At 42.5% G+C, this 13,594-nt stretch overlaps 1 protein-coding gene across 1 annotated transcript; it reads left to right on the top strand.

Moving 5' to 3' along the window:
• Positions 1–2,184: 2,184 nt before the first annotated feature.
• Positions 2,185–8,140, top strand: ugdh (UDP-glucose 6-dehydrogenase). The gene is made up of 12 exons (XM_010750616.3): positions 2,185–2,411; positions 4,110–4,271; positions 4,711–4,812; positions 4,903–5,103; positions 5,189–5,386; positions 5,637–5,784; positions 5,876–5,970; positions 6,066–6,196; positions 6,404–6,543; positions 7,134–7,225; positions 7,318–7,428; positions 7,519–8,140. Exons 2-12 carry the CDS (start codon positions 4,110–4,112, stop codon positions 7,627–7,629), a joined length of 1,491 nt encoding a protein of 496 aa, XP_010748918.3. The 5' UTR covers positions 2,185–2,411; the 3' UTR covers positions 7,630–8,140.
• The last annotated feature ends 5,454 nt before the right edge of the window (positions 8,141–13,594 follow it).

The following is a 13,594-nucleotide window of genomic DNA, read 5'->3' as shown; positions in this document are numbered from 1 at the left end:
AGGCATTTGTTTATGGCCTGCTGTTAGGTCTGCTTCTACTCTATTAAGCAATAAAAGGCTCGCCCACAAGGCTGGGAAAAACCTATCCAGTCATAAAAGACACTGTTATGCCCGGCTTAAAGAGAGAGGTACACATAGAAACAATTTAAGTGAGCCAAAAATGATTCATTAAATTCAACTTAAGCAAACCATACTGCGTTACGTGAGTAATCAGTAGTGAGTGTGGGTGTTGGGTGCTATGAAAGTATGTGCTGACTTAAACTAGGTGTAACATGAACCAGAGCTAAACCAGAGTGAGTGAGCACTAAAAGCTCCAAGAGCACCAAGAGCAAGAGCTGCTTACAGCTTATAAAGACATTAATCAACGATGAAGACCTGAAAGAAAACAGAAGCAGGCCATCATAACACATACTGTATATAAGAAATCATCATTTTAGTTTTATTTGTGTTTCATACTATGTTGTTTTTTTGTAGTACAAAGTCAGGAATATATTTTATTTATCTATAAGTATCAGGTATATCTAAACAAGTTGCAAGGAAGCTTGGTATTGTCATTCATTATTTAAAGAGAAGGGGTGGGAGTTTATAAGTTATTCTTCTTCTCACTAATTTTCGAATATGTATTTCTATGTTTAAATGTTTTGCCTTACTTTCTTTTTATTTTTGTTTGCATATTCGAAATAAACACTTCAATCCCTAAAAAAACAAAACATGTTGGACATAATATAAGATAAAGACGTGAAATACAATAAAAAAAAACAGACCAAGTGTTACGTATTGGTTGAAACAGATGCTGGCAACCTTTCCTTTGGAGAGAGTGACATACAAGCGAAAAGGAAGGCAAGATATGTTCGAAGAGATATGGAAACCATTTAATATGTTTGTTAATGGCATTGATTTAATGACAATGAGAAGGAATAAGTAGTCATGTAAACCTTACAACAGGACTAAAGAGTTCAAATACCCGCAGCTGTATTAAGCCCTTAAATTATGCATAAAATGTTTCATGGATGAGAAGTGAGTGTTCGTGATGTGTATATGTAATGTTTGTTTGTTCGGTTTTGTTCTGTTTATGACACTCAACAGGTGCTTTCGTTGGACCTACATATTTGATATAACTACATGTATGTATATACAAGTGTATGTGTATGTAAGAAAAAGTTAATAGAAGAAGAATAAGAAGATATACTTTATTAATCCCTCGATGGGGAAATTTTTTTTTCACTCTATTTAATTTTTTACATGCATTTTAACCCGGACACACACCCACACACATGCAGTACAAGGGCATAGACATGCAAAATGTGGAGAGAGAGGGTGGAGTGATAGGCAGCCTCCCTGAGGAGTGCCCGGCGAGCAGTTGGTGCCTTGCTCAGGGGCACCTCGGCAGTGCCCAGGAGGTGAACTTGCACCTCTCCAGCTACCAGTCCACCTTCCATACCCAAACCAGGTCCCTATGGACTGAGCTACTGCCGCCCAAGTATTTTATTTTGAAAATCATCCAGGGTTTTAGTTTGTATTTTGTAGCCTATTTCCTTCCCCGCACGGTCTGCTCTGTGTTGCGGAGGGCCTCCGGATGCCGCAGTCGATCCGGAGTCGTTCCGCATGCTGTGTGTTTTAGGGGTAAGTCTAACCAACCATGAAGACGACCCAATGAAACAAAGCTTGCACATGACTGATAACCTGTTTTGTTCAGATCCCCTCCTGTCCTGCCCTTGTTATTTCACAGGTGGATCTATGTGGGTAAGGAAGACGTTCTCTCTTTAAACTGATGTCATCTGGGTGTTGGCTGTTTGTCTGGCTGACTCCAGAGCGACGGGAGGCGGAAAACATTTCTCCACATTTCCCTGACAGACACATGTGAATGACATGGTGTCATGTAGGACAGCAGCTGTGTCGCCCGACGCCACTCACACACTGACACAGTGATGTATTCCATGCCCAGAGACTAAACAAAAGCCCTGAGAAGAAACATAGAACACAAAATAGACTAAAAATAAAATACACAATATGAAATATAAGAAAATATGTTTGAATCTTCTATACATATTTATAATGTTGTAACAAGGCTGATTTTTTACTTTTACTCTGGGTGAGACTTACACCACCACGTCTTTTATTTTGGAAACCTGTTTATATTACATGCTTTTACTCTGAAAGTCTCGCAGGGGAAGTCTCCTGGGCCGCTCCTGGTGTTGAAGGAGGCTCCTGCTCCTCCTGCTCCGGCTCAGTCTGAGGAGGAGGCAGCAGCGGGAGGAGTTGTTGTAGTCCGGAGAGGCTCTGTTAGTTTAAAGTGTTTATAATTTACTGAAGAAACAGAACCAGCTCATCCGGAACCGACGTCGACGTCAGTTTGGACTCTTAAAGAAACAGAAAATCTTCCTGAACTTTCAACCGTCGAGCTGGCAGAGGTAACGGCCGCTAACGGCAGCTAACGGCAGCTAACGGCAGCTAACGGCAGCTCTCTCTGAACTTAACGTTAAAATCAAGCGGTACACCGACCTAAAGACGGTTCCGTTAACGTCCAGTGCTGCTTTACAGACGGTGACACACAGCTGACGGGGCTTAGCTGACATGTTTTGTCGGGACGTGGCTGAGTCTCCATGAAAGACTCTTTTTATTTTCAAGCCCAGGCTCTGACGGACCGACCGGTGCAGCCAGACACACATTTAAAGAGTTACAGAGAGACCGAGGAGGCGTTTAAAACACGTCTCAGCACAGGATGAATGTACTTATGTTGATTAATATCTTAATTATCATCATCCCAGGTGTCAGAGAAGAAGAAAATCCTCATATCTGAGAAGCTGAAGCGTGTAAATGTTGTGGCATTTTGCTTGAAAATGAATGAAATGACTCATTTATGATTTCTGCCTGTAGTAAATCAGCCTGTACAGGTGATATTTGTAGTTATTAAGACACTTTAGCATGAACAAATGAGTGTAAATGTGTTTTTTAAAGTGCATAATTGGACTGAAACTGATTTAATATCTTCATTTATCAGTGAATTTATCAGCCTAACAGTCACTGTAAGTCTAAGAAGAAGCAAATCCTCGTATCTGAGTGAACAAATGAGTGTAAATGTTGTGGCATTTTGCTTGAAAATGAATGAAATGACTCATTTATGATTACTGCCTGTAGTAAATCAGCCTGTAGAGGTGATATTTGTAGTTACTGACACACTTTAGCATGAACAAACAAGTGTAAATGTGTTTTTTAAGTGTAAGCATTGAGCTACAGCTGATTAATATCTTAATTATCATCATCCGAGGTGTCAGAGAAGAAGAAAATCCTCATATCTGAGTGAACAAATGAGTGTAAATGTGTTTTTTAAAGTGCATAATTGGACTGAAACTGATTTTAATATAGTCATTTATCAGTGAATTTATCAGCCTAACAGTCACTGTAAGTCTAAGTAGAAGCAAATCCACGTATCTGAGAAGCTGAAGCGTGTAAATGTTGCGGCAAAATGAATGAAATGATTCATTGATGATTATGTAGAGGTGATATTTGTAGTTATTAAGACACTTTAGCATGAACAAATGAGTGTAAATGTGTTTTTTAAAGTGCATAATTGGACTGAAACTGATTTAATATCTTCATTTATCAGTGAATTTATCAGACTAACAGTCACTGTAAGTCTAAGTAGAAGCAAATCCACGTATCTGAGAAGCTAGAGGAGGTGAATGAATGAATTCATTGATGATCATTGAATAGTCGCCAACCCTAAACCCTCCTAGTGAAACTACACCACACCACCAGAGTATATTTCTGCCTGGTTTTGAATCAGTCTGCAGCTCTAGCACATGTTTATGTATTTTATATGTTTCCTGATGACATGTTCGTGCGTGGAAATGTGCTTTTTCTGAATAATATCTTTATTATCAAGCGGTTGAAGTGAACTGTGAGGTCTCAGACGTGAAGCAAATCCTCATATCTGAGTAAACGTTGGGCGTTTCGCTTAAATGTCAGTCGGTTAGTTAATTAAAAGACCGATTGTTTAGGATCTGGGTTTTCTTGAGCGATAAACTGGTCGGGCTGATCTGTCTTCATTTATTTTACCTCCTCTCTCTCTCTCCGTACTCTTGTGTCCTCCCTCTAAACGTCTGCAGATGTTTCAAATAAAGAGGATCTGTTGCATCGGCGCCGGCTATGTAGGAGGCCCGACATGCAGCGTGATCGCCCACATGTGTCCGGAGATCACCGTGACCGTCGTGGACGTCAACGAGTCGCGTATCAAAGCCTGGAACTCGGACACTCTGCCCATATACGAGGTATCCTATGTGAATCTATTCAAAGAAGACTAATAGCCTGACTTGTGTTAGAGTTTCACAAGGGTCAGAGTGTCTTCTCTCCTACATTCTTATCTCACTTCTGAGAGCCAGATATCTCGAAGGAGTGTTCAGCTTCATTAGTTAAACTTAGCAACAGTGGGTGGGGGCAGGGGACGTAGCCAGGCAACTGTTCCAGTCATTGTTTTGGGTACAACATTACTCCATCTTGGGATTGAAATATAAATTGGTTCCAGATTGCCCAGTGTCGCAACTTCAGTACGTCAACAACAACCACAGGGTATTACATCATCATGACTAGCAGGAGAAAAAAAAGTGTCCAGTCATTGAGAACTCGAATTACTGGCATTGCGCAACCGTTTGTGTGTCGCACACTTTCGCTGACACACCCTCCACGTCTTATTTTCCCCATTTCTTCCAGCCGGGGCTCAAAGAGGTGGTTGAATCATGCCGGGGGACAAATTTGTTTTTCTCTACGGACATCGACTCAGCCATCCGGGACGCAGATCTCGTCTTTATCTCCGTGAGTCCATAATTAACCCCTGCACACACACATGCCGAGACACATTTATGACACAAACATACATTCATTCATTATGATCGTCCTCCGCAGGTGAACACGCCGACTAAGACCTATGGGATGGGGAAGGGTCGCGCCGCTGACCTCAAGTTTATTGAGGCGTGTGCTCGGCGGATCGTCGAGGTGTCCGATGGCTACAAGATCGTCACAGAGAAGAGCACGGTCCCCGTTCGAGCTGCTGAGAGCATCAGACGGATATTTGATGCCAACACCAAGCCCAGCCTCAACCTACAAGTTTGTATTATTATTATTACTGTACTACAGTGAAACTCTTATGTTTTAGTTCTGTAAGTTTCTAAAGTCGTGCCGACGCTTTTAGGTGCTGTCCAACCCGGAGTTCCTTGCAGAGGGGACAGCGGTGCGGGACCTGAAGGAGCCAGACCGCGTCCTGATTGGTGGAGACGAAACAGCCGAAGGTCAAAGGGCGATCAGGGCGCTGTGTGCCGTCTATGAACACTGGGTCCCCAAAGCACGAATCATCACCACCAACACGTGGTCGTCCGAGCTGTCCAAACTGGTGAGTGCAGAGCTGCAACTACTCATCAGTTTAGCTGCTGATGATTGTTTCAGTTAGTTAATTCGGATGTTTTATGAATGAAATTTGAGAAATTGTGTTGATGGGTCGCCCCAGTAGCTCACGAGGCGGAGCGTGCACCCCATGTGTCTTACGTGACCAAGAAAGAAGCTTGAACCTAGTTGTGTTCCTTTGAGTGGCCTTTACATTTTTTTGTAGATCCCAAAAATAAAAAATTTGTGTGTGTTTGTAGGCGGCCAACGCATTCCTGGCACAGCGAATCAGCAGCATCAACAGTATCAGCGCTCTGTGCGAGGCCACCGGGGCCGACGTGGAGGAGGTCGCCAAGGCGATCGGTATGGACCAGAGAATAGGCAGCAAGTTCCTCAAAGCCAGCGTGGGTAAGAAACGCGTTTGACGTTAACCTCTGTGCACGTTTTTAATCCTGTTGTGTCGCCATCTAACTCTTTGCTTCTCTGACACCCTGGTCAGGTTTCGGTGGAAGCTGTTTTCAGAAGGACGTGCTGAATTTGGTGTACCTGTGTGAGGCCCTCAACCTGCCCGAGGTCGCCTCGTACTGGCAGCAGGTGAGACGGCGCAAAGCAGCTAACATATATCTTTTTTTTTTTTTTGAAGTAACTGCTCTCTTTAATCACCTTTAATCTGTTTGTCATGGCCTCAGGTGATAGACATGAACGAGTATCAACGGCGGCGGTTTGCCTGCAGGATCATCGACTGCCTGTTCAACACGGTCACTGGTAAAAAGATTGCTCTGCTGGGATTCTCCTTCAAGAAAGACACAGGAGACACGAGGTCAGTTTCAATTCATGTCTTCTGTGTTCCCTTCTCCTCCGCCCCTTGTAGACATTCCACCCGTTTTCAACAGCATGAATCTCTAATCATTTGTAAATATGCTCAAGAGGCCTTTCAGCTGCCATGTTTGATCTTTGCACATGTAAAACATCACATGAACCTGAACTATGGCCCTGATCAGTCGTGTTTGTGTTGTGCAACTCCCAGAGAGTCGTCCAGTATCTACATCTCTAAATATCTGATGGACGAGGGAGCCAAGCTGTTCATCTACGACCCCAAAGTCCTCAAAGAACAAATCATTCACGACCTCTCCCAGCCCAACATCTCGGAGGACAACCCAGAGAGAGGTGTGTGTGTGTGTGTTTTAGCAAGGTTTAAATGCAGCTCTGGAAAGCTCGCAAAGGGGATTTTTTTCTGTCTTTTTAATGCATAAAGCACAGCAGAAAGTTACAGGAAATAAGGTGGGGGTGACATGCGACGAAGGCTGGACTTGAAAGTTGTGACGTGATGTTGTCTGAAAGGCCTGTGTTCCAGTACAACCTGCAGAAAAATCAACTTTTCTGATAATTATAGTCAGAAAAACGTCAAGAAATAACATTTTCTGAGCCTTCTATGATGTTTGGTTTTTGGCTTTTTCATTATTTTTCTACTGAGAACATTAGATTCATTTCTAATTTAGGTAGGAGTTCAAGTATCTCGGGGTCTTGTTCACAAGTGATGGGGAAAAATTGTAAAGAAACTGGATGGATGGAATAATTTAGTCACAGCCTTTGATAGAAGTTCAAGAAGTCCTTCAGTAACTGATTGTTGAACACTGAAATCAGCATAACAAAAATAATTCCCAGTCCCTCATAACTCTTAACGGTCTTTATAAAATGTGAAATGACTTGTTGAGATGAGAACGTCTGTCTTAACGGACTTGTTTTGTATTTTTCAGTGTCGGAGCTGGTGACTGTGACCTCCGACCCTTATGAGGCCTGCCAGAGTGCACATGCACTGGTCATCTGCACCGAGTGGGACATGTTTAAGGTCCCGATCAATTAATATCAACAATTATTAATCAATAAATTACTTTAAAAAAACCTTTTAAGTCTCATCATAGCTCTCTGATTCCACCGTAGGAGCTGGACTACGAAAAGATTTACAAGAAGATGCTGAAGCCGGCTTTTATATTTGATGGTCGCAGGGTGCTGGACCACCTCCACGCTCACCTCCAGGACATCGGCTTCCAGGTGAGCAGACAAGAAGCACGCAACACACACTCGACACACACTAAAAATATGTAATATTGTCTATTATAATGCTGCATTTTCTTTCCGCAGATCGAGACCATCGGTAAGAAAGTGCCCATAACACGAATCCCCTACACGCCGGCAGCTGTTGGTCCTCGCGTCGCTCCCGTTGAACCTCCGACCAAGAAAGCCAAAGTCTAAAACTCACATCACCCCCTCTCTCTCTCACACACACACACACACGCAGCACATTCCTCTGTCAGCCTTTTTTATTGCTGCGGAAACATTTCATCCGAGTCTTACCTCCTCCTCCTCCTCCTGCTCCTCCTCCTCCTGTCGGTACACGCCTAATGATCAAAAAGGCCAAAACAGGACGACTGATTACTCCCCTGCAGGAGGTCGAAGGAGAGGAAGAAGTTTGAGCCTTCAGTCCAAATTTATTGTTCGACTGTTTGGGAGAAGTTTAGTGATAAACCATTCCACACACAGAAAGTTAATTTGACATTTCAGTATCCAGTAAGTATTTTAATCAACCAAACACTATCAGTAGGAGTCTACTTTTTACATTTACTATATAATCAAGTATTGTTGCTGAATTTGATACTATTTTTTTAAAATATTTTTATAAATGTACTGTATGTCAATCAGTATTTGTCCTGTGCATCAGTGACTGTTGACAAAAAATGCAATAAAATGTGACACGTGTCCTTTATTTATTTGTGCCCGTTCAGTCAGAAATCAGTGACACACAAAAAGCTGCAAATGTGGGCTGAGAGTTTTTAATTCTTTAAATATAAATGTACATTTTTATTGATTTAGTTTTGTTCAGTGTGTAAAACTTGCTCACAATCACAACACAAGTTTTATTACATTAAAAAGATCCAGTTTGAGCCGATACAGAGACATCAAGAGTACTCTTAAAGTCCAATAAGGGCTCAAATCGCTCTTTTTCTACTGTCATATAAAGTGTAACAAATCATCATCACACTGTACATTTGTTTGTGTGTTGTGCATCATTTCTTGAAGCCGCTGCAGAATCCATCAAACCATTAAATCATCCGTCCTGAAGCAGCAGACATCAGAGAGCTCATGAAGCGAACACGTGGTTAAAGGTTAAAGGTCAGTAGCTCTTCGCCTGAACTCTGGTGCCCTGGTACATAGGATCTAAACAGAACCCTGCTGATGAGGCCTCAAGAGCACTGTCAGCTGATGATTTTCTAAAACGTGAGCGATGACCTAAGTTTCTGCTGACTGATGAAAAGAATTGGCCAAAACAGGAGGTGAATAAACCTGCTGTCACCTTGGATGACCCTGAGGTCAAACAAGACATCATGGTTAATGTTTGTGTTGTTGAGGATGCATCCAATGCTACGAACAAACTTCTCAACTACTTTTCAGATTGGGGAAAACTTCAGTTGCTTGGCTTTTGAAGTTGAAAGATCTCCTTCAAGAGCTAAGAAACCAAGGTGAATCAACTCCTGAGCATTCATGCAGTGAGGAAACCAAGGTGAATCAACTCCTGAGCATTCATGCAGTGAGAACAAAAGACAGCAAAACCGCACCACAAAGATAAAGGTTCAACCATTGACCCGGGATGATTTACACAATGCAGAATTGGCAATTGTTCGTCTCTGTCAACAGCAAAGATTTCAAAAGGAAATGTCTCTCTTGGAGAAAGGAGCATCATCTGTGCAGACCAACAGTGACATCTACAGGTTGGATCCCGTATTCCAAGATGGGCTGTTAAGAGTAGGAGCAGCTTCACGTCAAAGTTCCAGTCACCAACAACCTACATGGTAATGTTTTGTTTTGTCATTTCTTTATGTTTGCAACAAATGGGAACCTCACCCAAAAACAGAAGAAACCTTTGCACATTATTTTGTTTTGCCTAAACCGAGTGAAGAACAAATCTCAAACCACCATTAGTGACTAATAAAGTTTATTTTGGTAGTCACAACAGTTGCTATGGTCACCGCTCAGGTGTAAAGTTACTATGGTTACCGGGACGCCCTGAATCTTTATAATAATTCTTAATAAAATCATGAAAGTAGCCCAAGTGCACGTGACAAATCTAAAGGTGAATAAAAAAGTGAAGCCTCAGAGCCCATCTCTCATGAAAATGTAGAATTGTTTAATATTTCCACATATATACACACACATCAGGTCAGGTATGGTAAATATCCAATCCACTTTATTTATATAACACTTTTTTTTAGCAAACACAAGGTTTCCAAAGTGCTGCACAACAAGATAAAACACAATAAATGACATAATATAAACAAAATAAAAAAACTGTGCATGTATACACATAAATCAACACTCTACATGTTGTCAAAAGCCAATGTGAAGAGGTGGGTTTTAAAAAGAAACAGAGAGACGGCCTGTCTAATGTACAGCGGCAATTCATTCCAAAGTTTTGGAGCTGCAACGGCAAACGCTCGATCCCCTCTGAGCTTAAGCCGAGCTTTAGTCAGTGTCAGGAGCAGCTGGTCAGCTGACCTGAGAGATCAGCTAGGAGTATAGGGGTGCAGCAGCTCAGAGAGGTAAGGTGGGGCAAGGCCATTCAAGGTTTTAAAAGCAAATAAAATCATTTTTAAATGAATCCTAAAATGGACAGGCAGCCAGTGCAGTGAAGCTAAAACAGGTGAAATGTGCTCATATTTGCTTGTGCCAGTTAAAAGACGTGCAGCAGCATTTTGTACCAGCTGAAGACGACTAATAGAGGACCCACTAACCCCCAAATAAAGTGCAGTAATCCAGCCGAGTGGTCACAAAGGTGTGGACTACTGTCTCAAAGTGCTGTCTCTGAAGGACTGGTTTGATTTTTGCCAGCTGCCTTAACTGAAAAAAGCTGGACTTCACCACAGCTTTAATCTGGCTGTCATATTTAAGATCTGCGTCCACTTTTACCCCCAGATTTTTTACAATTGGGACATGACGTTCATTAAAATTCAGAAAATGTACAGCCATCCAAGCTCAAAGGTCATGTAAGCACTTTAGCAGCGGTTTAACAGAGTATGGTAAATACACCATACCATAAGAAGAAAAGTACAATATAAAAATAAATAGCATAGAAAAAAGTTAAACATGAAGAATACAGCAGAAGGCAGAACTGATGGTGAATTTATAAAGAACTGACCTGTTCAAATTATTTTAAGACTTAAAGTTATGCAGGATTAACAGCGTGGATAGGTTTTTCAAAGATTTCCTGAGATGTTCTTTTCTGCCACCTCCTGGTTGTTTTTGGTCACTTTGGGAGGTTTCAGTCCATGTTCAAAGCAGCGTCTCATCTTTTGTCTTCTCGACATCTGATGCTGGTTGCTGGTCCTCCCGTCTCCTTCCTCCTAAGTAAGTACAGGCCTGTTTTTTTAACCATAATAATCTGAGCATCACCCCCAAGAATCCAACAATAATGATGATGATGGTGATGGAGAGGATCAAGGTCCTGAAGAAATGAGCTGAAATGACAAAAACCAAACAGCATGATATTTATAGAAAACTCGACCTCAACTGTTAAAAAACAGAAACAATATGTTGAATTTCTTTTGAACTCTTTATAACCTGGAACATAGATGTGTGTCTCTCTGGTCTGGTTGATGTTCTTCTGTGTTCTTCTGTTGGACTGTGGAGAAGAGCTGTCGCTCTTCTCCACAGTCAATCTTCTGCTGACAGTATAGAGGTCATCAGGACCTCTGACTGTCTCTGTATGTCCAGCAGAGAGGAGGGTGCCCTCAGCGTCCAGCAGAACACCTCAGCTCTGGATACCAGCCTTTAGCCTCACACTGTAAAACCACCTCTCTGCTCTGATTGAGAGACAAACTCTATGACGGGCCGTGGAGACGACACTGATGACCAGAGAGGAGGAATTATAACTACGTCCCACCTGATTTGTATCAAACTGCTCGTGGCAGCAAGTCTGACTTACCAACAGTGAGTTGGATGAACACTTCCTTCATCAGTGAATTCAAGATACACAAATATTTTCCTGTATCAGAAGATTTTCAACTTTGAGATTTTCATGGAGGCGTTTTCCGTTTCTTCAGTTCATCCACAAACAGAGCGGTGCGATTCTTAAAAGATGGATTTTGATCCCAGTACACCGTCGTCCATCTTCATGAAAATGGATGTAATCTGGGTCTAAATCAGTTCTGATCCACACCCCACTCTGACCTGAACCATGGGAGGTTCAAGGTGACATGGTAGAATGACATCATCACCAGCCAGGGCCACGATTGGTTGATGTGAAAAATTAACTGTGACTGCTCTGCAAGGAAACAAGAAACAGAAACAAACATGAACAACAGTGAAAAGTAGAGAAAGGGAGAAAGCCGTGCTTTCTCTGTAGCCTCACAGAGCCTCACTGTGGCTGTACATTTATGTTAGCGTCTGCTTCTTTCCAACAATAGCACAAATCGATGTGTGTACTGGAGTGTTTGGTGTTGAAATTACCCTCCAACAGACTGAAGAACCAGAGAATGAAAACACGGCAGGTCCCCCTGAAGGAAAGTCCATCACTGGCTGGATCTTTGGCTCAGCATGCTGGACTCCTGAAAAGTTCACTTGTGCAGTTAACTTTGTGCTCCATGTGACGTCAAAACCTCATCTGCACAGACAGTGTCAGTGACAGTTTTCCTCATCGCTCCCTGGAGCCACACATGCCGACCCTCCTCAGCCGTCCTGAGGTCCTGGACAATCCTGATTGCTGTGATCTCCGTCTTTTTCATTTCCTAACCGCCCGTTTCAGTTCTGTACCGTGATCGCCCGGTGTCCTCCACGCTCGTCTCTGTCGCTCACTCGCGCAGTCAATATACAGGTCCAAAGAAATGCGATAGTATGAAAACACTCAAGTGAAGTGAAGTTTTTTAGAATAACCTGAAACCCATTTTATTGTAGGAGGAACTTGATGCACGCCAGCCTCACCCCAGACTCTAAACCTCCGTGGCCCCAGGTAAACTGAGTTTGAGACCGCCCAACAAGACTAGTAGGAAAAAACACTGGGGCAAGAGGGGGATGACAGTGATGACAGCTCACGGGAGAGCTCCGTGGTATGCTGCTGACTTTGACACGAGAGACTGAGGTTCGGATCTCAGTCCAGTGGACGCATTAGAAATAACTAGCAACAATACACAAAAATAGGAAACTATCAAACTGCAAAAACGAACACGCTACGGTGAGGGGGAGCCAGGACGACAGCATCAAGGGGGATAAACAATCCTAGAATCCCACAGAAACATCAGAAAAAGAGAAAGAGAGAAGTTACCCACTGATGGGTGTCAGTCGGTGTAAGTCTGGCTACAGTATGAAAAGCTTAGATCCACTATAACACTTAGGGGGAGCCAGTGGAGGGCAGTGAGAAAGTTACACTGAAGGTCATTGCGTACTACTGCGTTTTGGAGAATGCATGCCTACTTACATTACTACTTGTCAAAGTACAGCCAAAGACAAAGTAAGGCAGTAACAACTGAAACAAGACTTTTAAAAAGAAACGCTTTTCTAAAAACAATAGTCTATCTATCTGTCTGATCTTTCAGAGTCTCCTGGCTGCCAGCCAGTAACAACTGGCCCTTCAGCTTGTTGTAGCTTTTTCCTATGGGGAAGGAGCCGTCATGAGAAAAAGCAGCAGCCCATGTAAATAACTGCAGTACAAACAATACCTAGGTTAACATATGACACAAAAACATACACGCATGTTGTAGAAAGAACAATATTCGTCAAGTCGCACTGTGCAACTGTAGTATATGAGTATGCCAAAGTTGTTTGTGTATAACCAGTGACAACACAACAACCTACTCCTCCGTGTAGCCATTATGATTATGGTATTTTTTTCACCAGCCAGGGGCACAATTTTGCGATACTGCATACGATTTATCTGCATACGATAATGATCTGCAATATGATAAGAGCAGTTAACGTCTAACGTCCACTGTTATATCAGTGAACAGACTGAGCTGACTGACGGTGAGACTGAACTGACTGACAGCATCTTGAAGATACAGGTAACTTTAATTTTAATTGTGTTAATTATGCTTGTTATTATTGTTGGGGATTGGGATTGTTTTCCGCCTCGATCCCGCCGTAGAGGGTTGTTGTGAAGTTTCTGTTTTTGTGTGATGTTGGAACCTGCCAGGGACGAGCAGGTCAGGAATAGGAATGGCGCCACGGCAGA

Source organism: Larimichthys crocea, unplaced genomic scaffold (assembly GCF_000972845.2).
Source record: "Larimichthys crocea isolate SSNF unplaced genomic scaffold, L_crocea_2.0 scaffold539, whole genome shotgun sequence".
Taxonomy (NCBI): Eukaryota; Metazoa; Chordata; class Actinopteri; family Sciaenidae; genus Larimichthys; species Larimichthys crocea.
The sequence above is the reverse complement of the archived record's forward strand: the minus strand, read 5'-3'. Positions and strand labels throughout refer to the sequence as shown.